The 27,803-nt window shown below is 42.4% G+C and overlaps 1 protein-coding gene across 20 annotated transcripts in view; it reads left to right on the forward strand.

Moving 5' to 3' along the window:
- The window catches only part of LOC113018655 (adhesion G protein-coupled receptor L3), a 272,591-nt gene that overhangs the window by 181,019 nt on the left and 63,769 nt on the right, over positions 1-27,803 (forward strand). For 15 of the 20 annotated variants that reach the window (XM_026161922.2, XM_080290287.1, XM_080290288.1 and 12 more), the window contains 5 exons: positions 2,715-3,065; positions 6,518-6,621; positions 10,332-10,517; positions 12,541-12,579; positions 23,574-23,757. In XM_026161922.2, coding sequence (XP_026017707.2) covers positions 2,715-3,065; positions 6,518-6,621; positions 10,332-10,517; positions 12,541-12,579; positions 23,574-23,757 — 864 coding nt within the window. The remainder of the gene's footprint in view (positions 1-2,714; positions 3,066-6,517; positions 6,622-10,331; positions 10,518-12,540; positions 12,580-23,573; positions 23,758-27,803) is intronic. The other 5 variants (XM_080290279.1, XM_080290282.1, XM_080290293.1 and 2 more) reach the window with 1 other exon arrangement.

The raw sequence follows: 27,803 nt of genomic DNA on the forward strand, positions 1-27,803 counted from the left end.
TTACCAACAGGAGCTTTAGCCCTCTTGAGTGCACTAAAACAAATAATGGATCAATTTATTGCTGATTACATTCTTTTTTTTTTAATTCTAGCATGAGTCATACGAGGAAGAATGTACTCCTCTGTATATTTACTCAGCAAAGAATTACCTCATTATCCGTTTACAGTAGTGAGCTTACATTAGTCTGCATTTATAGGTGTCTAAGCAAAAAACACGCCCTCAGCAAAATCCCTCACGGTCACAATCACTTCAGTATCAGCATTCCTGACCAGTACAATCATCCCCTTATCCTAACAGGCCCCTCAGCACACCTGTTTAGCCACCGGCTTATCTTCGCCGGCGCACTGTGACCTTTGCTGACCCCCATATGAGCTGTGAATATCCATGATCAGATTCCCATCAGGTGCTCTAATGGTTTTTCTTTTACAACACGCAGTTTTAGCACCTCCAGCTGATTTCAGTTATCCTGAGATTGATTGTGCTTCCCCTTTTCCAGGGTTTGGCGTATCGTATACGAGGTCATTTCTTCTCAAATACAGATATGAATACGCGTAAATGAGTTATCTCATAAATAATGAAATAAATAGACTGGTGGTGCCCTTGAAGATATTTCTTCGTCCCATTTCCACGATGATCGCAGCTGAAGGCTGCTGCGGAGCAGATTGATGACGCCGGTTAATAGGGGATGTAGGATGTAAATGGGGATGTCTTGGTCGGCTGGTGGAAATGCTAAATAAGTATTTGAGCATTCGTGTGGTTTCTTTAAAGCCCTGTTGACGGGTGGCAGTGTCAGTTTATGATGCTGACGAGGGCTGGCGTGTGTGACTGTACATTTGTGCTGGGCTTATTTTAAGCGCTTGCACCCATATCCACTTCTGTGACAGCCTGCTGTTTGAAATGTTTGTGTTTCCCACTTACCACTGTTGTCTGCTACGTGCGCTAATTTGTGTTGTTTTTGTTTTTTCCTGCCTGCGATAGAAATTTGGAAGTTGTAAAAGCTGCATTATCGGGTAGTCGGGAGTAAATAGGCTCTGCGTGCCTTTAGTTCACATTGCAGCTCAATGAGGTTCTTGTTATAGTTCCGCTTTACTGATGGAGTGCCTCCACAGGAGTGTCCAAGGTACCTGCAGATCTTGAAAACACAACAAACTCTTTTGTTAGCGGGAGAAGACAAATACTCAATCAGTCTGGAACTCTCGCCGCGGCGGCAAACTATTTAATCAACCGTGGCTGTCGTCGAACGCTGTTAAGCGTTAAATGCATTGACTGCTGATAGAAGTCGGATGTCATTACAGCCTCCGGGGGCTTCTGCGTCCCCAACAGCGGCGCTAATTTATGCTGTCTTATTTTGCTCCTACCAAATTTACCATACAGAGAAATTGTCCGATTGTAAATTGAATCAGAGGGAATTGCGTTTCGAGGAGGATGGGAGGGAGTGAGGGGGTGTCTGTTATCTGAGCTCTCTGGGACGCGTGACGTCCATTACGTGTGCCAACCTAAAATCAACCCTCATTACATTTTGTTTTGCTCTCCTTTCATACAGAGATTAGTACCATTTGTCACTTCTGTCATCTTGATTGTATCTTTGCATTAGTCGGAAACGACAAATGTCACAAATTGCATTTTTTTTCTTTTTGCTGAGGTCCAAATTGTGTGGGTGTGTGTGAGAGAGAGAGGGAGAGAGAGAGCACTCTCATTTGTTTAAAGAGTCTACAGCAAGCTTTCTTCTTTCGAATCGCTTTCAGTAATAAGATCACGACATACAGAAATGTCAGGGTAGCAAAAATAGCACTGTATAAAGAATAATACAGATTATACATATTATTAAAATAGAGTAAAAATATTCCATTGGGCATATTTTTGTAGACTAAAGCCAAGCTTTGGAAAATGCATTATGAAGCATGGCCTCCCCATGTGTCCTCTGACCTTCTCTGGCTTAATCGAGTCCACGCATTCATAAAAAGCCTGTAGCTAAATTAATTTGGGACCTCTATTTTCCAATCAGGGGCCCAAGGGAAAGCTTCTAAAAGGGACAGGATGGATGAGAAGATGGCGTGATTGATGACAGGGAGTCAAAGAGCGGTATGTGCTTTTGAGTAGGAGGAAGAGGATTACCGAGCCGGTGTGCGAGCACATCTCGGTGCACGCCGGTGTTATGATAGCCTTTGTCCCCCAACAGCTCAGGCAAACAGCGTCATTAGCAAAAACCTCCTGGAGTGTAACCGCAGGGAAGACTCGCATGCAGGAAACAGGTATTTCAGTTTGTCCCGGCTGACCTCGAAATAGCACGGAGCTACAAAACCCGGGTATTGACTCGCAGAGATATGCCCTCGTCAACAGCCGCATTTAGACTACACAGCTGGAAGTTTGTGTAGTGTGTGTAAGCTTAGCCGACGGGGGTCTAGAACTAGACCAAACGCACACCCGTGTAAGTCACACCTGCCAGTTCCAGTTGATCCTCTTTGAACTGTTTTCTTTCAACTGACACATGGAGAAGGAGGAAAGAATAAACCCGCATGCATACACTCAGGCTTGGTTTTTTTTTCTACCTGCACCAAAATAAATTTTCTCTCAGCGACACAGACGGAGTAAAAATAATTATTAAAAATTAAATTAAAAGCAAAATTATTTGCTTTCAAGTTTCTTAAATTTTTTTTTTACATTTGAATTCATCGGCTCACTTTGTCGTCCCCTTTCTCTTTGTCGTTTCCTAGAAACGTCCTCCTCGATAATGGTGTACATGGATACCACGACCACAACAACGAGGACCTCCACCAGACCTCCTGTTACCACGACAACCACGACATCCAGGACCACCACCACCAAGGTGCCCGCCACGACGCCTTTGGTGGTCCAGTCGCCACGAACCACATCGGCAGTGGTGGAACCGTACCAGACGGTCTTGGAAGATTTGGAGCAAGAAGATGTCAACGCGGCCCCGGCCACCGCTAAGCTACCAAATCTTAGGGTGGAGTACTGCAGTCCACTGGTGATGATGGACGTGTCCTGGCCGAGGACGAAGCAGGGAACGTTAGCCAAGATGCCCTGTCCACCTGGATCATTAGGTATTTATATTTATTTATTTTGTCCTGTCTCACTTTACTGGCCGCAGCAGATGGATGTCTAGTTCTGCTTGAGGTTTCTTCCTGTTAAAGGAGGGTTTTTCTTTCCCACTGTCGCCAACTGCTTGCTCATTGAGGAGAATGTAATTGCTGGGCTAAAGCGCCTTGAGACGGCTGTTGTTGTGAATTGATACTGTACAGTTAAATAAAATTGTATTGAATTGAATTGAAGGAAAAGTTAGAGCAGGACTAAGACATGAGCATGTATGGATAGAGCCAGGAACATCTTGTTGCTAGGGGAAAGTGTATATTCCCTGACTAGCTAGCAAGTGGTTGCTGGACTTTGCTAGCTGTTGCTAGGTGAAAAAACGGTTGCAAAGAGGGTGCTGCACCAACACCCTGTTAGTGAGTGTTTGCAAACTAAATCAGCCACAAAGTAACCATGTGGATGGAGTGAAACTTGAAAAAGTTGTCTCATCACTGAAACCAACCACTTTCAAAAGGTGCAACTCTTATTTTGAAGGTGAACGACTCCTTTTCAAGTGGTTGCAGAGTTACTGCAGACAAGTTGCCAACTTTTATGCAAACAATGTGTGACTGCAGCAGTCTTATAGCAACCAAAGCAATCTCAAGGAGGTTTCAGTGCAGCATGCTACTTTGCAACTAATTTTTCTAGCAACCTCTGACAACCACTGTCAATACACATTTTTCCCCAGTTACTAGGTTACATGGGGTCAATGGCAGGTCTTTACACCTGAGTGGGGGCTAAGGTAGTGTATTATCGTCCCAATAAACTCAGAGATAAAAAAGTAGTAGCAGCAACTGTAATTACCCATGATATTCAATCTAGACTTCCATAACAAGCCTACCTACGCACAGATAAAATTGAACTTCACGGAAAGAAGGTTCTGGTCAGTGGCCGTCCGCTGCTCCGAGTACTTGGACATGGGTTAAATATAGAGAATTAGTTTCACTACAGGGATCAATAAAAAGATATCCTTCCAGGCTGAATTCCTTTACAGTTGCTCGGTACAAATAACATAAGTTATCCCGTGCAGTGTAGGTGATGACATTTTTAGTGCACTCACTTTTAAGGTCTTTCCCCGGAGAAGAGATTTAATTATCTGGTGAAGCTGTTGGCTTGTACGCTGTTTCTGTTGTTGTCGTTGTCATCTTTTCTGTTGTGGATGCTGTAGCATTTGGAACTATTCTCCCAGATCTCTTCATTTTCTTTGGTCAAAACCAGGAAAATAGGTTTGCACGTGCCTCACGCACCTCAGATGGGCGTATGATTTATTCATTGCGTTTCCTGCCGCTTACATAATGCCAGTGACATTACGTCAAATAACGACCTGCAGTTGACCTAATCACTCCCTGCAAATCTCAAAGATTCCCATGTTTAGAGCTGAAAGCGCTCTCCTGATGAGATACGCGGATGTGCTTTCTTTGCTTCTCGTCTGTGTGAGGATGTCAGCTCTCTCCTTAGGAGACACAGTCTACTGTGAGCCTCTTTGCCTTGATGTTGTCACCGTGTGTGTTTTGTTTATGTTTACACTCCCCCTGCAGCACTCATTCTCTCGCCTCCTGTCCTCCTAACTCACTCTCTCCTCCTGACTCACTGATGCACGGCTAAAGATAGCTTAGCATCGCATCTGTGTGGAAACTGGTAACCGGCACGGCGCACGGCCATATTTACTTCTTGTCTCTCAGGGCGCAATTCATGTAATTAATTAGCGGCTAAACACGTTTGCGTTCGGCTCTTTTGAAAGGGCTGCTGCGCTTCATTTGTCAGGCATCGGGCCTTTGTTTGTGCGTGTCTCGTTCGAGCCCCGTCGCCGTATCGATACTAAGAGAATGGAGGCCTGAGTACATCGAGATTAAATCAACGTTGGCCGGCTTTTGATATAAAAGCTTTACCTCAGGAAGTAAAAACTCGGGGGGAGCACTTCATATTTAAATGGAACCTGGCTATGATCAAATTATTTTTTAAGGCCAATCCTCTCGTAATACACGGATGAAGATTATAGTCCATCCATCCATTTTCCATCCAGAGTTCAGGGCCAATCTGTAGCAGGGCCAGATTATGGTAGGAGAAATTAAAGGGGTTACCTACTACATTCATACAGTTGTTGCATCAGCAAAATAACTCAGTGTTAATAATAAATGATTAAAACATAAAACAAAAGCTGTCATGCTTTATTTTATACATAGTAGAGTGACATCATAGCCCCCAAATCCTGCTCGAATGCTGGAAAAAGTCTGTTCGTTTCATCAATCAGCACCGAGATTCAGGCCCACACATTTACATACAGTCTTCATTACTGGGTAACACCAGCACCCATCGAGACCTCACTAACAGGCATCACATGGCAAGATAAGAGCCACACATACCCCACCTCCTCTCAGCGCTACTCTTCAAAGCCATTGCACTTCAGACGGCACTGCCAAGCAATACACAACTGTGCGAGCTTCCTCTGCCACTCGTTGAAAGTTCCTCGAGCTCCTCTTCCATGTACCATCACTTCGCCCGCTGTCATCCCCCAGCATTCCTCCGACTCCCTCTTCTTTCTCCCTCTGTCTTTTATGCCCCTTTGCCTCTAAATATAGGCAGAAATACAGAGTCCCTTATCTTATAAACCCATCAAACGTACAGCTGTCCAAGGTGGACCGGGGAAGGAAATTATATGTCAGTCAAAAGTTCTATCTGTTAATACTGGCAGTCTCACCCTCCCTTTAAGTACAAGCAAGGGCGATTTAATGTCAGCGTGTAGCCGTGCTGATGTCAGCTATGAAAATATGGGAGCAAATTATTTGAGGTGCGCGGCAGAACGAGTCAACAAGCAAGCTGCATTTCTACATTTCTACCTCGATGCCATTTTGCAGTAACAGTGAGTTCAGCTGAAAGCGATGGTAGGTACAGCAGATTCAGAGGGGCTTAACAGACACTGGTCAGTTTCTGGATGTGTGTTTGTGCTAAAGTCAAAAATGGAGCGTTTTGCAAGGAGCTCACTCACCGGAGCACCTCTCTGTCAGCAGAGAGCCCGTCTTAATTGACCTTCCTGATGAATTCAAGCTAGGGCAGACTTAATTGGTACCTATTTTGGTGCGTTTTCTTGCGTATGCAGGAGCCGAACTGTCACACACATGCAGACGCCGTCTGACTTTTAATGATTAAATACAGACGCCGCGTGGGCAACTCCAACTGGCCTCGAGTGAAGCAACTTCATTTCAGTCGCTATAAGATAAAGCTGTCCAATTACATTTTTCTACATCCATTAATTTAATCACTTGAAGAATTATGCTCCTTGGGATTTTCTTGCAAATAGCAAAAGTACTACACAAAATATGGATAAAGTTGATTGTCTGAGCGTTTACAAACCCAATCTAGTAAATCTGACGCAGTTCTTCCCACAAAGCCTCTTAACTCTCCTCCCTATCTCTCGTTCGCTCTCTAGGTGTGGCCTCATACATGTGCATGGGCCCCGAAGGATACTGGGACTCCCAGGGGCCTGACTTTAGCAACTGTACCTCGCCTTGGGTCAACATCATCAGCCAAAAGGTAACAAAAGTATTGGAAAAGAAAGATGCACAGATTCACAGGGTATATAATTTAGTTCATGGACTGCTTTTGTGTGTGTGTTTGTTTTTCCTGATTAGCAATTATCACACATTTCTCTTTAGAATAAAATTGTGGGAAAAAGCTTGAAGATAGCCTGGAGGATTTGAGCTTAAATGTATTTGGATTTAGCTTGAACACAACGGCACCCTTTTACCTTATTCTGACGAACGTTCGCCGCACATCACAATGCACATCGGGGATGCGTACATCATTTGTACTCAGAGGACTTTAGTTTTTGTGTGGGTTTTTTTTTTCTCCTTTTGTCCTATTGTCTCTTCTTAATTGGTCCATTAATGTCATCGATTAGCCAAAGGCTTTACTCAATAGAAAGGTTATTCTTGTGCGTGCATGTGTTTGGCGTGAGTGGGTGGCTGGGTTGGGTTGGAGTGAAAACCAATACCACAGGATCATAGTGTAATAGCCTGCTGTGGGTAACAGCTAATGCAGACCGCTTTCTGTCTTACATGAACCGGCGGTTATTTGCATTCTATACTTCTCAAGTGCAAACGATTCGGATCTCCTCCTCTGCAGGCGATTTATTATGCAAAGCTCCATATTTATAAAGCTCCCGTTGTTAAAATCTGTAAGGGAATCAAATCTTAAAGGAGGGGAAGGTTACTGCAAGGGAGGATCAGGGTTCCAGGTTATGAATTGCAGGCAGTGCTGCAAATGTTCTCCCTTAAACTCATAGGACCCCGAGGCGTACATGTTATAACGCTTATGGTGTACTCGACGGCACAAAGCTCAGCCCATTAAACAAACGGCAGTTTGCGGATATGGATGGAGAACGGCTGTTGGGTAACAAAATAGAAGGCGGGGAAATTATCAGGTGCATTTCTGTGCAGCGCGGGCCCATTTCAGCAGTGCAATAAAGCTCAGCAACTGGCTGCTGTTTAGAGAAATTAACTACAGCAAAGCTTTTTCTGAACCTGCTGTGGCGGGTGGCTCACTTCAGGTCTAACAGGGTGACTCTAGTGTAGAGTAATGCCTGTTAAGTTCTACAGAAAGATGTGACAATCAAAATATGCACGCTTTTTTTAAACAAAGGTGTTATTAATCTTTTCTTATTTTTAAAACAAATCACACTCCGGCAGCGTGCCTGTCGGAGCAGAGACAGGAAGACTCTAATGAAGATCAACCTGTCAGACAATTGGAATGCCCATCTGGCACTTCGTTATTTTATATCTAGGGCCATTGTCCTGTATGTGGCACTGCTCATTACCAGATGGTTTCTCAAAATGAGAAAGGAAGATATAAAGCACGAAAAGGAAAGGAAATGACACGAGACAAGCAGAAGGGAGAAAAAGAAAGCAGAGCTATTTACCTAGCATCCCCACATCCCCTCATTAAGAGACGAGAGCAGGGAGGGTAAAGAGGAAAACATCTTCCAAAGAAACATTCCTCTGCTTACACCTCTGTAAAGACCAATTTAAGCAGCCTAATTGGCTTCACTAATAAACTCACAGGCGATGATAGCAGGTAATGTCAGAGTAAATCAGGACGATCCTGTTTTAGATGATACCACCGCTGTTTTGGGGCTCATCTTACGACTCGATTAGTTCAATCTTTAAAGGGAACTGACCCAGAGCGTAAGACCCAGATATGTATTGGGCATTTAATCAACTCTAGATTTATTTACTGAGGCTACACAGTTTCCCATTGTAGTCATCGACATATGCAACATGCAGGGCTGTCTTATCGGTCACCATTGCTGTCAGGTAATTTCAAGCATTACTCATTAAAGTGATCTGTTTCTCAGTTACTGTGTGATTTATTTCTAAAAGAATGTGGCATTTATTTTATTTCTTTTTCATTTAAATCTCTGTCGTCAAAGCGTTTTGAACAAAAGCAGCGTTTTGTTGGCATCAGGGGAAACCTTTTCATATATTATTTGAAAAAATTCCTGTAACTGCTTTGTTTTTGTTTTAAATAATGTGCTCTTTGGGAACTTATTGAGGAAAGATTGTTGGTTTTGCTTTTTGGTGGAAACTCTGAGCTAAAATGAAAACTGTGGGTAGCAGTTTTAAGGTTACTTAGCTATACTAGCTAAGTAAGCTAGCTCTAGCTCATCTGTTGGTGTTTTAATATTTTTAATTTATGTTTCGCAAGCATACTATATTAGGTGATAGTGAAAAAACTCAGTTTTTACTCTTATTTTGATATTTGATATCTTTCACTGCATATAAAAAGTTAGTTTTACATTTTTGCTAATATGTTTCATCAGCAAAGGAATTCAAAACACAGCATCCAGTACTTATTTTGTTAAAGTTCCACAAATCAAACTTCAGCAATGCTTTACGGACCTGCTTACTGTGCGAAACTCTCACTTCTTTGTATTTTGCTTCCGAGGAAGCTGAGGTTCTTGTCTTTAGCAAGTTTTTATTTGGACATTTGAAGCTTTTCACTTATTCTTAGTCCAATCCTTACATGTGACAATTTTCAGAGCAATATTTCATTGTTTGTTAAGCCGATTAACACTAACTTGTGAATCTGTCAAGCACAAAAAAGCACCTAACTCAATAGATAAACCAGCGTTCTGTCTACACAGAGCAGAAAAAGTTGGTATTTTAGCCACTTTGCAACTATTAGCCTGCGACAAAACATAAAATTTGTTCCCACTGCTTTAATTTCTTCAGTTCTACTAAAAATTGCAAGAATAATATCGTTTGACGGGCATAAATTAGTGTTTGTGCCCCAACCAAGTGATTCCCCTTGGTATGGTGTAATTCCTGATGACTACTGTACTTAAAGAAATGACGGGAAAGCCTGAAACAGTTTGGGCTGTGTTAAAGAATACCATGTATTGACTTTCAGGCTTGTCAATTGCACAGTTTTTGTCTTATATATTTATATATCTACATGTATATTTGCATGTTTCAGTAAACCACTGCAGTCATGTTCCGTTATCTTAGCAAAATATAAAGAAACGGTGGTTGGCTCAAGACTTTCTCACAGTACTGTAAAGTAGCTAAGCTATGATTGAACGATGACATTTCATAGGAGGGCTTTAGAGAATGTCAGAAGCTTTAATTTTACAGTATGTATACATTTGGCTGAACTATTTCTGCAGTGAAAACTGGAAGTAATGTTTAAGATATGAAAGGTTCACTGTGCAAATAAAAAAAAGCAATAATTTTCATACAACAATAAAAGGGTGACGGTGAGAGTAATCGTTTTCCTTGTCAGATTCTAGCACATTCGCATAACTTGTTGAACTTCATATATTCAGCACTGTGTATACACTGTTATCCCCAAGCTGCACTGCTCTCTATTAGTTTTTACAAAGGTGTAAGGCTTTCTTGGGAAATTCCCTCAATAGTCTCATAATTATGTCTGGATGCAATATTGGCTCCTAGTGTTCAGTCGGCTGAGGATCGTCTCACCACATTAATTGTGTGCGATATTGCAGCAGTTGCAGAAAAGGTTTAGGTTAAACGCCTTTTATTTTAGGGGGCATTATACATGAATACAGTAATTTGTCATGTTTTCTAGAGTGTTCTTTTTGAATGCCACAGCAGCAAAAAGCAAAGGACCTGGGGTTGTTTTGATTTGCCTTTAGTTATAGAGAAAAACATTCCGTACAAGCCAGCCGCCTCGTTTAAAAACTTCACAAATTCAGCTTTAACTGGATTGGCTGTCCCATTCCTTAGATAAAAGCCGGAGAGACGGCGGCGGTCATCGCCCGGGAGCTGGCAGAGCAAACCAAGAGCAATCTTCAGGCGGGGGACATCACCTACACGGTGAAGGCCATGGTTCAGCTGGTGGATCTGCTTGACGTGCAGCTGAGGAACCTCACACCAGGTGGCAAAGACAGTGCAGCACGGAGCCTCAATAAGGTATCGGAGGAAACTGGTTTACACATATTTATTTGAATGATTTGATTTGCTAGAGCTGCTTTTGTGTGTAAGCATCCATTAATTCCGACTGTTAAGTTTCCGGTCTAGAGGCCTGCCTACCACAAGGCTTCAATCGGAACCCGACCAGTAGATATTCTTTTAATTATCTGCCGCTTGGCTCTGTGCTGTTGAGTAAAATGATATTCCCCGTTTTTCCCTGTAGTCTGCCTCATAATAAAAACCGACTTTCAATTTCGAGCACTTCTCTTACACTAAGTGCAATCAATTTTTACACTGACGCAGTTTTAAAAGTTGCCGTCCAGGCGCCAACATTTGCCCCGCTTGTGTTTTTTGTTTTTGCTAATGCGACGGGGTAAGATTCCAGCGGGCTGGATGCGAGCGGTGGGGGGTGCAGAGCGTTTCATATTCGCTGAACTTGAATCTAATGTATTTATTACCCAATTCACAGCAGAGCACAGTAAGGGGCACTCAGGCAGAGAGAGCTAAAATAATACATTCTATCTGCTGAGCGGCCAACAGAAAAGCAAACATCAGTGAAATTCAAAATGTCAATCGTTAATTTCCTGGAGCGGCATCACTTGTAGACGAACTCGAACACCTGTTCTCGGATTGCTTTTTTGGGACTGTTTTTTATTTCATTGCTGCAACAGACACAGATGTCCCTATTGAGGTTTTAGTGCCAGTTTTCTCCAATGGAGAGGGAAGGCAGTAAAGATGGCCAAAAGGCCTCAGAAGGGAAACTTGATGAGCGAAATGGCATCGGAGCAACTAGAGTTTATAATACCTCTCGAAAAAATAAATACTGGCTTCACATAAAACAGACTGTTTGAGGGAGAGGCGACTAACGTGGTGTCGGTTGCCACCTAAGTCTTTAGTCTCTTTTTTAAAGTTGATGAAATGGCAAAAAAAGAGAGAAAGCAGCCGTATTGAAGGGGTGAGGCGGAAAAGCTTTTGCAACAGGGATAATTTATTCAAGAGGTCAGGGCTTACCAGTGATTTATAATTCTCTGTCTGCTGATATACAGTCCATTTTTTGCAGTACGGTGCATCTATGGAACAAAAAAACGTCCCTACGGGTTTTTCTTGTGCTCCGCATCCCTCGCCAGTGAGACGTCTCCCAACGGAGACACCGGAGTCCACAAAACTCTTCTTCTTCTTCTTCTTCTCTGTTTTGGCAATACCAAAGTTCAATCATTTTGACACAATCTGCTAAGCAAATTAAAGATTTTTTTCTTCTTTTTTTTTGTTAATATAATGAAGCAGAGCAGACTTTGCCAGCAAACAATGAAAGGATTGAGTTGGCAAACGGTGAGATCAGTGTCGTTTTCATGATCAAACGGTTAGCTGGCTAACGGTGCGGATGGGAACGCTTCCAGAAGAGTGGGCTGTGATGTAGAGCAAGAGGCTCCTTTATGGGGAAATGGTACTCTTTGGAGCTAATCTGCATGGGATTTAGCACGGTACTAGAACCTATCTGTTAAGCCACACAGCAGCTCTGTTGGCTACACCGCCTGTATCAGAACTCAATTAAAATGATTCACTCCCCATGCAGTCCTAACAGCACTTCTTTGTGCCTCAGCTCCCTGTCTGTATTTTTTTTCTTCTTTCTTTCTTTCAGGTATGCTAAAATGCTATTAGCATTAACTCTTCTTCGGTGGTGGCAGACGTTTAATGGATAACTGCACCGTGTTCTCTTGGGAAATTTCTCAAATAAAACATAAAACTTAAAATGTGACAACCTAGAAATCAAAGTTAAGAGTGTCATGCAGTATGCTTTTTCCTACTGGTCTCGTATGTCTAATTTTAGGGCTAATTAACACGAGTCTCTACTTTTTTTCCCCACATATTACACAGTCATTGTGCCAAGTGCTTTTCATAAAACTGTAGAGTGAATGTTTTAGTTTCTCACTTACTTTGAAATCTGTACTTCAAGCTGAAATGTTTCATGTGGAATTGCCTGACTCTTTTTTTATGCTAACTCTTGAATTTCTTTGGGTTGCAGTTGCAGAAGAGAGAGCGCTCGTGTCGGTTTTATGTTCAGGTATTTGGACCAAATTTTATTCCTCACTTCCTGCTCTTCGTTTCCTCATTGTGGTAACTTGTGCTGTCGTTTTCCATTTTTAACCACAGAATGTGAAACTTGGCCTTTTGAAGTGGCGCCCAGTGCCACAGTATCAAAGTCACTACATGTGTGTGCCATGTGTCGCCTTTCCTTGCAACGCTTGTCTTAAATCAAAGGGTCAAATTTCATTTTTGTCATCGTGTCTCAACTTTTAGTTTATTATTCATATTTTTCACCCACCACCCTGCATGCATATGACATGTAATGATAGTTTCTTGGCACGAGCCTGAGAGTTCCTCTATTTTGAGATGCCGTAGATCCTTTGTGGATTTTCTCAAGTGTCTCAATCATTTTAAAAATGCCCCAGAACTATCATATCAGCACTGCTTTCCAGTGAAATAACCCACATAAGTGGAAAGCATCAGTCAAAAATAATGCTATCGGGCATGTAGCACATGCCTGCATCTCTCAGCAAAAGCTTAAGAGCCAAAAGAACTGACCTCATTATACCAACAAGTCAACTTCTAACTACTCTTCTAGCTACTAAGTCAGCCAAAGGTATGACATGTTATGATTCTGCATGATGCATAATACATATTTGTCCCAATTTGGGGGGTTGAGGGGTTCTCTTGCTTCTCTCAGCTGTTTCTCGGGCTACCGAGTGGGATTTGTTGTCCCTGAGGTGACTTTTTAGCTGCCATCAGGATAATTTCTACCTTGACGAGAACTATGGGAGAAGTTGACATCCCTGTCTTCATGCAGATGGTTTCAATTAAGCTGCACACTGCAGCCAGATGTTGTCTTTTTATATGTAGGCTCAGTAGCACGCATGCTAAGAAACATGTATTTCACACTGATCCCTCCGAGGCATGTCAGAAGGCATTTTGTTATTTATGGTTTTATATGGTTGAGTGTGCTCATATGTTTAAATGGGTTTCTGAGTGAAAGATGCTTTCAGCACAAATCAGGTGGTGTTCTGTTTTTCTTGTTGTCGACAGATGCCACAGGAGGACTAGAAATGCAACTATTGTCGGGTCTTTGTGTAGCCAAAGATCAGGGGCTCTCAAAGTTTTGATGTCTGAGTGCCAATTTAGAGAGCCAACATATGTATAATTGAAAAGAAATGCAGACATCAAAGACTTTGAGTTGGTATTTGTTGGGTTTCTCTTCAGGGGTTGAGGCTATAGGTTTGTAATTGCCATGTTTCTCTTTATGTTAGGTGGATGTTACATTTCTTGAAAATATAAGGAAGGTTTAGTCTGCTGTGATGGGTAGAAAAGAAATGCTCCCTTGAGCTTGTTATGTGCTGCTATATCATAGCAGAACAAGAACTGTGGCTGAGTGAAATGTACAATGGTCCATTCATTCCCTGTTGGAGTTAAGAGTGTCAACGCTGGGCCTTAAGTTGATAACCCTCAAGTGCCATAGACTAATATAATATCTTAAAATTAGAAAAACAAATTGTTGAGGGGCAGCATACCTCTTCATTTTGTTTCTTACTATAATGATCGTATCGTCTGTACTATATCCTCCAATTAGCCAATCTGAGACAAATATTTTATGAATATCACACGTATAGCGATTAACATCCATATTTAAGAAAACCCCAAATTATTTAGGTTTTTAATCCTTTTTGATTTTCGCATAAATTGGTGTTACAGTCTCTGCTTGGGCTCGTTTCGCGTGTCACGTTCAGCACATGTTGCTGGCATGTAACTTGGCGCTCAACAAACTTTGTGTCTGTGACTGAGTTTAGTTCAATACACCACAGAATACAAAATGAAATGAAAAAGTGCACCCAGATTTAAAAAACAGACTTTTTTTTTTTTACTCATCGTGAGTGCCTGAGCCCACGAGCTCAATAGGAAAGTGTTTACAAAGGTCAAGTCTAGGGCTTTCATGATTAAGGTTATAAAATGTTTTAGCGCAATCTTGGAGCGCAGAATGGACAAACTTTGGTCAAACTTCCTGAAATGCGTTGGCAGAGACATTTCAGGGATATTGACTCATTCTGCGCTCCAGATGGGTTAATTGCGTTAAAAACTGACGCAAACTAAACTGCGTTAGTCGTGATGACCCTAGTTAAGTCAGAAAGATATTTTCCCACAGACTTCTATAGGACCAGAAGTCTTTTTGTAACCATGACAATCACCATCTGTAGGACTTCAAACAGAACGGCGCTTCCCCATTGGCTTCATTTATCCGACCTGGACTGCATCCATGTTTCATGCTCTCTGCGGTGCCGCTAAAAACCAACAATGCCACCGTCACCATGATTGGGTTCATGACTGTTGGCACAATATTTCATGCTAACAGTTACCCAGAGGCTCTACAGTGTAGACACAGCCGTGCCTCAAGAATCTTTAAAACACGCACAGACATCATTATATACCGTCGAAGATTTGGCTTTCATGTTTTGGGCCATGTTTTCACCTTACAATGTAAATCTATACATGACTGTGCACACAGCCCAGCTGCGCACCTTCCTCCTCTGTTCCGTTCCTGTGCTATGTTGACAAATTCACACAACAGTGAGGCGCTTTCACTTGACGAACTGGAATAATGGAGCAACATCTGTGGCCTTAAGTAAACACAGGCATTGACTGCACGCGCTGGCAGCCTTTGAGAGACTTTCACTGATTAGGGAAATTGGGCAATGTTTTCTCCAACAGGACCCTGGTGGTTGACATAAGTGGGATTAGCAGAGGAATACAAAGCAAATGAGAGCTGCACCTGCCTCTGCTGTCCCTCTGCTCGGAGAACACGCGTGGCGCCGAAAACAGACTGTGACAGCGCCGTGGGAAAAGGCAGGCTGCGGGAGTGCAGGTGCGGCGGAGTCGAAGGAGGTGCAGAGTCCAAAATAAAGTGCAGGGCTTGTGGTTGATGTCTAAATTAGATAAGGAGTGATTATTTCCTTAATTGAGGGCTTTTATCTTGTTTAAGTGGTAAACAAGTAAATGACATTTTAATTCATCTCATCGCGAGGTCTTTATCTTCTTCAGCTCGTCAGAGAATTTCAGCGCGAAGCTACTGTATATTTGCCGTTTTAGTCGCATATTCATAACCAATTCAACCTGTGGCAATTTCCCTGCCTCAGCTGAGCTTGTGTAGATACAACAATGATTAATTATGAGTGCCTCTGTATCTTTCCCGCTTGTTTGTAAAGAGTCGTATCTGCTACATGTCATAGCCAATTTAATCCCACTGAACAGAATTTGGCCTTGATAGAGCTACAAAGCATAAAATGATCAACGCACTATGTTCTGCATTTCCCCTGCAGGGATGTTTCTCTGCTGTGCCCTTTGATTCTGCATAAACAGGATAAAAACAACGCCCTGCCTCCCTTGCCTTTTTGGTCATTACTAATGGCAGCGTGTCTATGGGCAGAGACGTTATGGTTGTCCAATTACTGTGATTATATCCGTCCATGTTGTTCTAATGTCAAACAAAGTTGCTTTGAAGGTTTACTTCCTTTTTATTTATTTCGTTTTAAAGCGAGCGAACGACTGTGCGGGAGTTGAGGGATGTACAGCACGTGAAAATATCCCAAATAATGTCTCATACCTCAGTAGGAGCCAAGTGAGTGTGGATTTGCGCAATACAGGGAGGATGTTGCGCTCCGACCAGAGTTAAACTGATGGCGTGAAAAGATGACAGAGGGGGGCGGGGGAGTGTCGCAAAGCAGGATGACCTCAGAGCAGGCAGAAACACAGGGAGGATCCTTGTTCGGAAATGTAACGAGATGACAAAATGTTGGAAGATGAAGATTGCTACTTCCTCGGAAACAGAGGCCTCCACATCTGGCCTGCAGTGCAGAGCTCTCTCTCTGAATAATGAGGGCTTTCTCCTCACAGAGAGGAAGGTTCTGCTGATCAGTGTTGTGTAATAATTGAGAAAGTCCCGTGGTTATTTTTTGTGTGCGTGTATGCGTGTGTGTTGAGAGGATGTCTGGGTTATCCATACACGTGTATGCATACACTGAAATTCTGGTGTTCTTTGGTAAAGTCGTTATAATTTTTAAGGCCTGAAAATGAAAATCTGAACACTTTGAACACAATTCATGATCGTTTTAGAGTGTCTAGTCTTGAATAAAGTTTTCTGTGTCTTGCTTTAAATTAAAAGGCGAAGCAACTTGTGGACCAAAGTGCCGTCTACTGCAGGTTCATTCAAATTAAATACAAATGTTTCGCAGTATTGTTCAGTAGAAGGCTTTTTGGAGGAATCTGTGCAGCAATGAATTTTTTTTCTGTAATGAGAAAAAAGAAAATCAGAAAATCTCACATTAGATTTTCTATCTGAGTTGTTTTAGCATGAATACAGCTGCTGTACAGTTGCCTGTGCAAGCCTCTTTGCAACCCACCTCCACCTAAGCTCCAATTTGCCATGTGATTTCGGATTTAGAGTCATGTCACTGAAGCCTGCTCGGGGTTTAGTGCTGCTGTTCTCCCTGTTTTAGGCTTTCCATTAGGCCATGCTCATAACAATCTTCTTTTAACTGAAATGCAACCAAATAAGAAAATAACAGCATCACTTGTTGTATCACTGATTAACATCTATCCATTTTGTATCTCTTAGTGTAAGTCTTAAGGAAAGGATTGTTTTCTTCAGCTGTTGAGGTTAATAGAGTGTTTCTATCAAGACAGTAGTGAGATGAAACCTGAGACAGAAGGCAGAAATACAAAGGTAACCCCTCAGACACTCACCTACACAGAAGCAACCACCCACTTACTGAAGAAGGCTTGATAAAATATTAAAGCAGAAGGTTTCAGAGATTCTCAAAGAAGAGGGATGATATGGCTAGCAGCTAATATAGAACAGACAAGAAATGATGCTACAGCTTCATTTGAGCCCAGAGACAAGAAGTCAGATAGAAGATGACAGAGAGAACAAGGCATCCCACCTTGTTTATGTTCTTTCCCCCTACCATTTTGAGATCAGCCTTCAACGTCAGTGAGAGGAAACAAGCGAGAGGAACCAACTGGCAAACGGGAAGGGAGGAGTGTGGAGAAATGAAGGGATGAGAGCTAAGTGCACAGGGAGAGCCAACCAGGCTAGCCAGTCAGAGAGGAAAAAGAGGGGAGATCAGCCACAGCCAGAATCAATTTCCCAGACCCAGAGTTCATTTCATCAATCAGCGCACAGATAGAGGCACATACACTACGGGTTAGCTTGGGCTCTTGCCAAGCGCGCGCTAATGTCCACCTCTCCCTTTCTTCCTTCCTTCTGCATTGGTATAAATGGCCTCTGCACTGCAGCTTTTCATCATGCTTGTTCCAAGTGGAACATTCCAGCAGTGAGTCCAGCTAACGATTAGCATTTCCTCATGTACTGGGAACTGAAATATACTTTTTAACTGCTGCCTCACATTTCACCGTAGAAAAAAATAAACTAGCCAAAAAAAGAAGGGAGGGGGGTCTTTGGGAGTTTGCAGCACCAGAGTGAGATGCTACATTTGACAGATGGAGTGGCAGTGTGCTAATAGCAGCAAACCACCACCACACATGCACAGTAGGACTTAACTGCACAGACTATGATGATAACAGTGGTGTTCCACCTCCCACCCTCACCCCTTCTGCATTTCTCTAACTGCAAATGTGCAGTGTTCTCAGCCCCAATCAAGAAATGATTAAAGTGCATAGGTTTCCAGCTTTAATTCAAAGGCTTTAAAAAAGTGTTGCATTAACTGTTTAGGAATTACAGCCATTTTTATAGATATTCTCCCAATTTCACTGCCTCAAGGGTAAAATGGGCAAATTGACATAACTTTAAATAAGAGGATTGTTTTTTATATTTCAATGAAAGCTCTTTGTAGCCTGCGAGTGCTGTATTTCCTCCACCAAGATGCTGTGCTTGGCCATTTCTGCAGATTCCTTAAATTGCTGCTTGTTTGAGTCTCTCTGCTTTCAGTTTTAGCTTCAGTGGCTGGAAAACATCTGTTGGGTTGGGATCAGGTGAACGACTTGTCTATTCAAGTATGCTATTTCATTACATTTAGAAACTCTTGGGTTGCTTTTGCAGTGTGCTTTTGGCCATTATCTAGTTGCCCTGTGAAGTGCTGCTTATAATTTTTGCAGCATTTGGGGGAATGTAAGCAGAGAGTATAGCTCTCAGAACTTCACAATTCATCCTGCTGCTTCTATCAGCAGTCACATGATCAATAACCACTAGAGGCCCACTTTCACTGGCAGCCATACTTGCCTGTTGTATGGCTGCATGGATAGATGGATACGGATATCACCAATTAATCTAACAAGCATGCCTTTGGACTTGTTAGCTCCTGGGAATTGTTGGGTATTTTAGCTGTCTAGTAGCCTGACGATGTAGGCAGGGCTAGCGTGTTCCTCAGGTCCATCAGTTTAATAAAAAGATTTTCTGGATGTGTTTATTTGTGCTAAACACAGCCATTAACCTTTTAGGTCCAGTGAAAGAGCTTTGATCATTTTTTCTTTGGTTTGTTGTCTTTTCCATTAATTCTGGGGTTCAACAATGGTTTAACATGTGGGTGGATTTAATTTAAGAGTTCAAACATAAGAGCTGTGGACTGCAAAATGACAACTTTCGACGTGAGCAAATGGCCAGGGTCTTCACTGGAAAAGGGAAAGTTGACTTAATGACTGTTAGTATTTCCCTTTAACTGCATTTTTTCACTTTTACTTTATTTAATTAATGTTATTATTTTTATTCATTCATGTTTCAAAGCAAACCTCTTTAACCTACTGCCTGTGCCAAGAAACTTTGCTTTTTGATCAATCCATGGCAACATATTGCAGACTAGAGATTTGCCTTTGGGTGAAAGATCTTGGAGAAAAAGTAAAATGTGACAGCCTGATCTAATGGGAAGACGGGTAAAGATGCCGCTAGCTTTCGTAAATAAAGAACACGGTGTCACCACTGAGTATTCACAATGGATTGCTTCACAAAATAGCGTCCATTGAAAAACAGTTGAACATTAGACATAAACAGTTTGGAATATTAGGTTAAGAGCTTGGTGTCCTTTTCCTGCCTATACTGGAAATTTGAAGCTAACCAAAGTAACCATTTACCCAAACTTCTCACAAATATGGAAACAGGAAATCATGACTACCCTGGATTTCTCCAAAGGGAAGCCAGATTTGCTGCCAGCATCTCTAAAGCCTATTATTTAAACATGTGCAATATTTCCTTAATGTACTCAGGTTGAAGGTTGGACTTTGGGCCATTGTGGCATCTTGATTCTCTTTGTTTTCAGTGGTTCTGTTGTAGATTTGTTGCTGTATTTGGGATCATTGTCCTTTTGTCCTTTTGTTTTAGCCTCATATGGTCTCATATTTGAATCTAGAATACTTTGATACACAGAGGAGGTCACCATCACTCAAGGTGCCCAGACCCTGAGCCCATTGAACAAGCACAAGTCGTAATCTTTCCACCACCACTATGATTCAGGATGATTTAGGCGTTTGTGCTGATACGCCATGTTTAGTGTTCTCAAACGTGGTGCTCTACATCAGCAGTCCCCAACCCCCCAGGCCGCGGACCGCTACCGTGAGTCATTTGGTACCGGGCCGGAAGAATTGAGGCTCGGGTTTGAAATTCATGGTTTTCAGGGGTTTTATCGGTTTTTAGCGTTATTTTTTAAAATCATTTTTATCGTTAACTCGGTTTCCCTGGGTCTTGTCCCGTGTGTTATGAATCAATCTTCTTTTTTTGTTACAGGTACTGGTTTAATTTTGTTGTATTTATCCGCAACACCTTAAAGGCCGGTCCGTGAAAATATTGTCGGACATAAACCGGTCCGTGGTGCAAAAAAGGTTGGGGACCACTGCTCTACATTATGGTCAAACACATCCAATTGGGTCTCATCTGCCCAAAGTTACAGAAGTCTTTTTGTTTGTTCAGACGCAGCTTTGCAAAGCTAAGCCATGCTGCCATGTTGTTTAACCCTTCCAACCAAACTTGGCTGCCATGAACTTGAACTTTTAACATTCTAACTGAGCCCTGTAGAGTCTGACATGTTGCTCTTGGGGTTTTCTAGAGTTTCCCTTAGCCTTGCATTGCACCCTGGAGTGCATTTGCTGAGATGTCCACTCCTGGGAAGATTGTGGCATTGTGCTAATACACAGCTGAATGCTCCAAACCAGACTATTTGCTAATTAAGTACATTTGGTTAGCAGCACTTGGTTACAAGGATGTGCTTATTTTTTCACAGGAGTGCATACAATCACATGACTTTACCTACAAGAAATCTAATAAAAGTATATCCATATACTGCTTGACTAAATATCTGACATTTCGGCAACACGTTCAGCCTTTAAATTGCAGATTGTTTAAGGCCCTAAAAGAAAGTGCTCATTCATTGCTGCAGTGTACGAACAGATGAACACGGGGTGACACAGTGTATTGGCACAGAAGCTATTTTTCCTTCGCTGTGACCTTTATCTGAAATTATTTTAGCCGTCAAAATTGTTGCATATTATTTTACAAAACACAGGCCTGAAATGAGCACAAAAAGTATTATGGTAATGATAGTTTCGGTGCAGAAGGATAAAGTTTGCCTTGGATTTTCCTTCCAACACAATTTGTCTGTAGCTTCTTCATCATAAACCAGCCCGGCTGCCGGTTATTATAAACACTGAAGAATACATTTTTGCATTACAATGTAATGGCATATTGGAACCGCATGCTCAATTTCAGGTCTTATCAGGTCTAGCATATACTGTCAGTCCAACACAGTGACAATATCCTATAGTGTTTGTGTCATAATATCATTCTCTGGTTTAAATGAGGTAAAGATTTGCATGCTCTATACATATTAATAACAGTAATGAGTAATTTGTGTCACAGTGGTTTGGTTAATCTGTTGCATCCAAATGACGCGGCGTGCATCAATGTCAGCTTTATTGCTTTTCTTTTAGCTGATCTAATAAAAAAAATAAAATGCCTGAAGGACCAGTGTGAGAGCCGATCCTTTATTCCAATATTAATTTCGGACGTCACGTTTTCTGATCCAGCCCTCCAGCCCCAGGATTGGACTGGTCTGCCACCTTGTTCTCCTTTTGCATCTATTGTGCATGTGGAAGAAAAAAAGCGAGACGACCTCGTCTGCGAGTCCATCAATCGTTCCCCCCCGAAGAACCATTATTTCAGTGTTTTAAGAAGTGCTGAAAGCAAATCTTGCAGGAGGGAACAAAGAAGGGGAAAAAAAATGTCAGTGCCTGAAGAAAGAGAGCTCCTTAATTGAGAGTGAATCAACCTTTGCCTCTAGCTGAATGTCAGAAGGTGTGATTGGAGATTGGCTGCAGATAATGAATAATTACATCAAAGTTGGTGCACTGCTTGTGCGTGTGTGTGTGTGTGTGTGTGTGTGTGTGTGTGTGTGTGTGTGTGTGTGTGTCTGTATTACCCGGCACGGCTTGCAGTCGGCGTATGTGCCTGCCACTGACTTTGTGTATGTTCCTGTATACTAACAGGTGCAGAGGTGTGTGCTCTCTCTTGCGTCAGCCTCTGAGTGCTGTGTGTGTCTGTGACTGTGTGTGGGCGGATTAATGTGTACAGGGTATGTTTTGAATGGGGAACAGCCAGCTGGTGCTATTTGAAATTCCCAATCAGTGCTCTGACTCCTCTTGCTATCACGGTGGCTGGAGACAAACATAAAGTTAAAATTATAAAGTATCCGAGGCTGGGGGAGCTATTAGATTTATTCCACGTGACTGTAACCCCCACCCCCACCTTTTTTTTTATGAGGAATGCTTTTAATACACTCGAGCACATGGCTCCTCTTATCGCCTTTAGCTTTATCCCCATGCTGTTGTGGAGTCGTACTAAAGCTCTTATTCCCCTTCATAAATCCATTGATCAAAAAAGAGAGGGCGTTCTGTGGTGTGGCATTACCAACGTTCACGTGCACCTTCACTTCCACTTTCGGGATGTCACAATTGCACAAACTGTCACAATTGCTTTTAAAGAAGCGTAAAGAGGGAATCCAAATTTGACCTTTTTTTTTTTTTAAACTGAATTAAATCTGTGATTTTCATGATGAAGCCCGGAAAAGCGACTATTACTAGCATTATTAGCCACCTACTGCACTGTAATGGCTTAGAAACAGCTTCTTTTTTTTGTCCCAGCGGCGGTCAGGCTCTTTTAGCTCTTTCGGAGCACTGGTACCAGGAATGAATTGCCTTGCTTGACCAATTAGTATTCCATTCCTAAATCTCGCCATTGGCATTTTTAAATCTTTAATGGCTCTTAATTTTTCATCTTGTCTGGAGGATGTTCTTGTTTCCTCCTTGCTTACCCACTCCGGCATTGTTGCGGGGAAATTAAAGATGGCATATTAGTCCTTCGACGACATTAATATGCAGAGAAGATCCGATTCGAATGGCTGCAGATAGCTGCTGCTGCTAGCAAAGATCTTTTACATCCCTTGAAAATTGTTGTGTTATAATTATTAATTTTTATAAAATTTATTTATCCATTTATTTTGTAGTGCGTTTGTGCATTGGGATTGTCTGCATGGAAGAACATTTATCACACCAATTAAAGACCGTTGCCTTAAGTCATGTAAGAATTGGTCTCTGGACTTGTGAGCACTGACTCTGATTCATTTACATGATTATTTTTTTTCTCCCTGTAGATAAAAGCAAACAGCAGCAAAAACACAAGAGAGCAACATCCATTGTCATTACAGATTCAGGTGTCGCTGCTGCAGGTCGATGATCCATGTCTTTTAAGTGAATGGGAAATAGACTCGTGAAATTGCTCAATATAAAAATTATTATGAAATTTAAGCTAAAATGAAAAAGAGAAAGGGGTGAAAAAAGAAACTCTCCACGCTTCTTCCTCGCACAGTCCCACAGGATTGTGCGATTTGTTTCTCAGTGCTCAGCTCCCTTTGATCTTCCTTCACTCAAACCATTTACCACATCGCCACGTCAAGCTGCCGCAGTCCCAGGCCAGCTTAGCTTCCGCTCACTAAATCAATGATTTGAACTCCCTAGGCCATGGTGGAGACCGTCAACAATTTGCTACAGCCGCAGGCCCAGGCGGCTTGGAGGGAGCTGAGCACAGGCGAGCAGCTGAGGGCCGCCACCATGCTGCTGGACACGGTCGAGCAGGGAGCCTTCGTCCTGGCTGATAACCTGCTCAAGACGGACATCGTGCAAGAGAACACCGACAACATCCGTAAGTATGCACAGCCACGCTTGCAGTTTGCATGTTGTCATGTAAAAAAAAAAAGCAAAATAAAACACGTACATGTATGCAAAATCAGATGATTTGTAAGAAAGAGAGTGCCAGTTTACAACACACTGACTAATGCATTCCTTTGAAAGTATACGGTATATGGTAAATGAAACATTTACTATTTTATTGCCTCCTTTTCTAATGATCATTAAGCAATATAGTATGTGTGGTAATGTGTTTAATGTAGTGGCTGTAGTCATTAAACAAAAACGGTTGTTTACCAAGTTAAAAATACACATTAATTATTTGAAGTTATCTAAATGTTTGAATGAGGGGAAAACCTCATGGACGGATTTCTCTTTGCTTTCTTTTTTTAGGGTGGATGGATGAATGGATTGATGGATGAATGGATTGATGGATGGATGTATGAATGAGTGGATGGATGGATGGATGGATGGATGGATGGATGGATGGATGGATGGATGGATGGATGAATGAGTGGATGGATGGATGGATGGATGGATGGATGGATGGATGGATGAGTGGATGGATGGATTGGTTGGATAGATGGATGAATTAGTGGGTGGATGGCTGTATTAGTGGATGGATGAGTGGATGGATGGATGAGTGGATGGATAAGTGGATGGATAGATCGTTACATGGATGAGCGGATGGATGGATGATAGATGGTTGGATGTATGGATAGACGGATGAATTACAGGTGGATGGCTGTATTAGTGGATGGATGGATGAGTGGATGATAGATGGGTGGATGGTTGGATGGATGAATTAGTGGATGAATTAGTGGATGGATGGATGAGTGGATGATAGATGGATGAATTAGTGGATGGATATATGGATGAGTGGATGGATGTGAAATTGAATGCCAGCGAGCACATTACATTTAATTTGGCGTTCTTTGTTTGAGTGAACCAGCTTGGGTAGAATTATGTTCTCAAGCTGCTGGGAAACAGATTATTAGCTCATCTGGAAGACACTGCATTTTCCAATTATGACAGACAATCATAAGATGAGTTTAAAGAGCCGAGCGTTCGTTTCTGTCGTTGCATTTTTATTTGCTATCGTTTGTTTTTCCCAGTATTTTTCTCTCACGTGCCTAAAGAGCCTTGGCCGATCTTGCTTGTTGCACAGGCACACGAAGTTCACCACGCAACTATTGATCCCCTCGCGCTGACAGGGGAGCTTTTGAGGTGTTGGATCAAGTGTGAAGGTCACTGGAGTAATGCTCTCTGTCTTGCAGGAGGTGAAATCTGGCAGGGCTGCTTATAGCTGATGGCAGCCGGCTGTAAACTGACAATTATCTCTAATGATTGTGTTTATATTCGTGTCAGTTATTAGCAGGAATTAACCACTGGTGCTGCAGATCAGGGATCGGTGCTCATTATTCAGTGTATAAATACCAAGCGAGCTCAGATAATAGAAGTTGTGTCATTACGGTTGTCTCTGGTGGGGTAATTCCAAACTGGATGCATCCGTCGCTGGGACTTTCTTTTTTTTTGCAGCTTACATCGAGAACCGTGTAAAACTTAAATAATTGGAGCTAGCGGGGCAAAAATAATGCCATGATGTATCGCCCTATTCTCTGAAGACATAGGATTTTTATCCCATCCCCCCCCCCAAAGTTCCTGCTGCCATGGCAACCTAAAAATATAGGTCTGCTGGCTTAAAAGGAGGCGAGCGTAAGGAGAATTAATAAAATGGGTTTTATTGTATCTGGCACACAATTCATCTGGGTATTAAGGAGATTCTGGGCTCGTTTGGAGAAGGGGGGATGAAACGATGCCTGCAAAACACGAGTGAGATTTTATAGCACACTGTGGTAGTCTGGTTAATTATGTGCTGGTGACATGTTTACTGGGCCTTATCTCTCTGTTTGCTGGGCTTTTTTTTTTTTCTTTTTACCCAGCCAGTCGCCTCCTGCAATCCCTCATGCCATGCAGGGTAGTTAAATGAGGACAAGGGGGCCCTTCCAAACATTTGTAATCACTACAGCAGCTAATTACTTATCCCTCACTTTGCCTTGCATGTGTGAGAGTGTGTGTGTGTGTGTGTGTGTGTGTGTGTGTGTGTGTGTGTGTGTGTGTGTGTGTGTGTGTGTGTGTGTGAGAGCAGGTGCACTGCACTTAAGACACCTGGAGACGTCCTTTCAGCGTCAGGCCGAGCTGGTTCTCTCGCTTTAAAGCGAATCTCGAACCCTTTTTAAAAAGCCTTGCTATAATTTTAGGCTCAAGCTGATAATGAGATCTATTCTGTGCGCTTTCAAAGAAGGATATTTCTGCAGTCATTGTGTCTGTGTTTGTGTTTACGCGTCACGCTGCGTGTGCCCGTCTCGAGCTTTTGTCTGCGAGAGAGCGCGCGCTCCGCTCTCTGCATGATAATCTTGTGAACAGATTTCTGCCGATTAGCGTGTTATTTAAACCAGCTTTGAAGGTATAGCCTTCGGGGTCCAACAACTCCTATGGCATCAAAGAAATTCCCTAAAGCCCGTCGTAAGCTCTTTTACACAACCGCACAGGGGAAAAGAAAGACAGCAAGGGGGAGAGGGAGAGAGGGAGGGAGACGGAAAAATGCTTCCTTTATTCAGAAGGCAGCCTCTTGGAATCCAGGGAGCAGTAAGCTATCTGGGGTATTGTCTTAGCTAAGTTGAATAGGAATGTATCACAACCCCCTGGCCTTTACAAAAGCGCAGGAGAATGCTAATACAAAAGATTTTTTTTATGGGAAACCCTGGTATGAGAACAGATCCAAAGGCAGGATTAAATGTGGCCTCTTCGTAGCTTCCTGTTGGCTGTAACCTTTATCAAAGTCAGAGGTGTCACAGTCCGCTGACGTGAGATCATCAGCTGAATGCCTTATCGGCCTTAATTAAGTTTCTTTTTCTTACACTGAATCAATTTTTGTTTCAAGTTGAGATTCTCCACTACAGACTAATCTGCCTGCTAGTTCAAGTAGAACTCTGGATAGGCTGCCACTCCTGGCGAGTCGCATTATAACTGAGTGGCATTTAGCTGGCAGCGGATGTCTGGACTGATCGTAGCCGGCAGTCACCTCATTCAAACGGTGTTTTGGGTGAACTGGTGTGGCTCGCTTACTCGAGAAGGCGACCTGTAAGTGGAAAGGCTGTTGCAGAGGCCTGGGTTCGAGTCATTATCTGCGTGTCGCTCTCCCACTCGGCCCCTGCGTTACTGTTCTCCTGACTATCCTATCAATAAAGGCTAGGAAAAAAAAGACGTGATTGTTACTATTTTTCAGAACGCATTCCTCAAACTGATCATGTCGCCATCGTTAGAAAGCATAAAAAAAACGTAGCAGAGACATGTAAGTCAAAGAAATCCGTACCAAGCTGGCAACCGCCATCTTTTTGTCTTTGAGCCAAACATCACTGGTTAGGTGTCTGACTGCCGGCTGAGGCTCAGCAGGTAGAGCGGGTTGGCTACTAATTAGAAGGTCAGTGGATTGATCATTGACTCCTCCAGCCCGCACGCTGGAGTACCCTTGGGCAAGATACTGAACCTCAAGTTGCCCTTGAAGCATCCATCAGAGTGTGAGAGTGTTTGTGTGTGTGTGAAGGTAAGAAAGCACTTCGAAGTCGATAAAAGTATGAATGCATGTATGAATGGGTGAATGGGACTTGTAGTGGAAGGCAATTTGAGTGCTGAAGTGAGTAAAAAGGTGCTGGATGAAAGTGTCTGTAGTACAACTTTAAAAAGTCCTATTTGAGCACCAATCCATTTACCATTGCACGCTCATGTGGTAGCACTTTGTCAATCAAAGTAGACACAGCCTAAAAGTGTCTCTTTTTTTCTATCCATTTTCAGTTTAAATGGGACTACAATTTACAAAATAAACATTATACTTTAATGAAAAAAACAAAAAAGACCCTCAACGAAAAAGAAATGTTTCCTAAGATTATATTTTTCACACACTTCTATGCATTTGGACATACTTTTTGAAACCAGAGTAGCCACCCCCTGCTGGCCGTTAGAAAGAATTCACCTCACTGGCCATCTTTTATCCACAGTTTG

The sequence above is a fragment of the Astatotilapia calliptera genome, chromosome 3, assembly GCF_964374335.1.
Source record: "Astatotilapia calliptera chromosome 3, fAstCal68.1, whole genome shotgun sequence".
Classification (NCBI taxonomy): Eukaryota; Metazoa; Chordata; class Actinopteri; order Cichliformes; family Cichlidae; genus Astatotilapia; species Astatotilapia calliptera.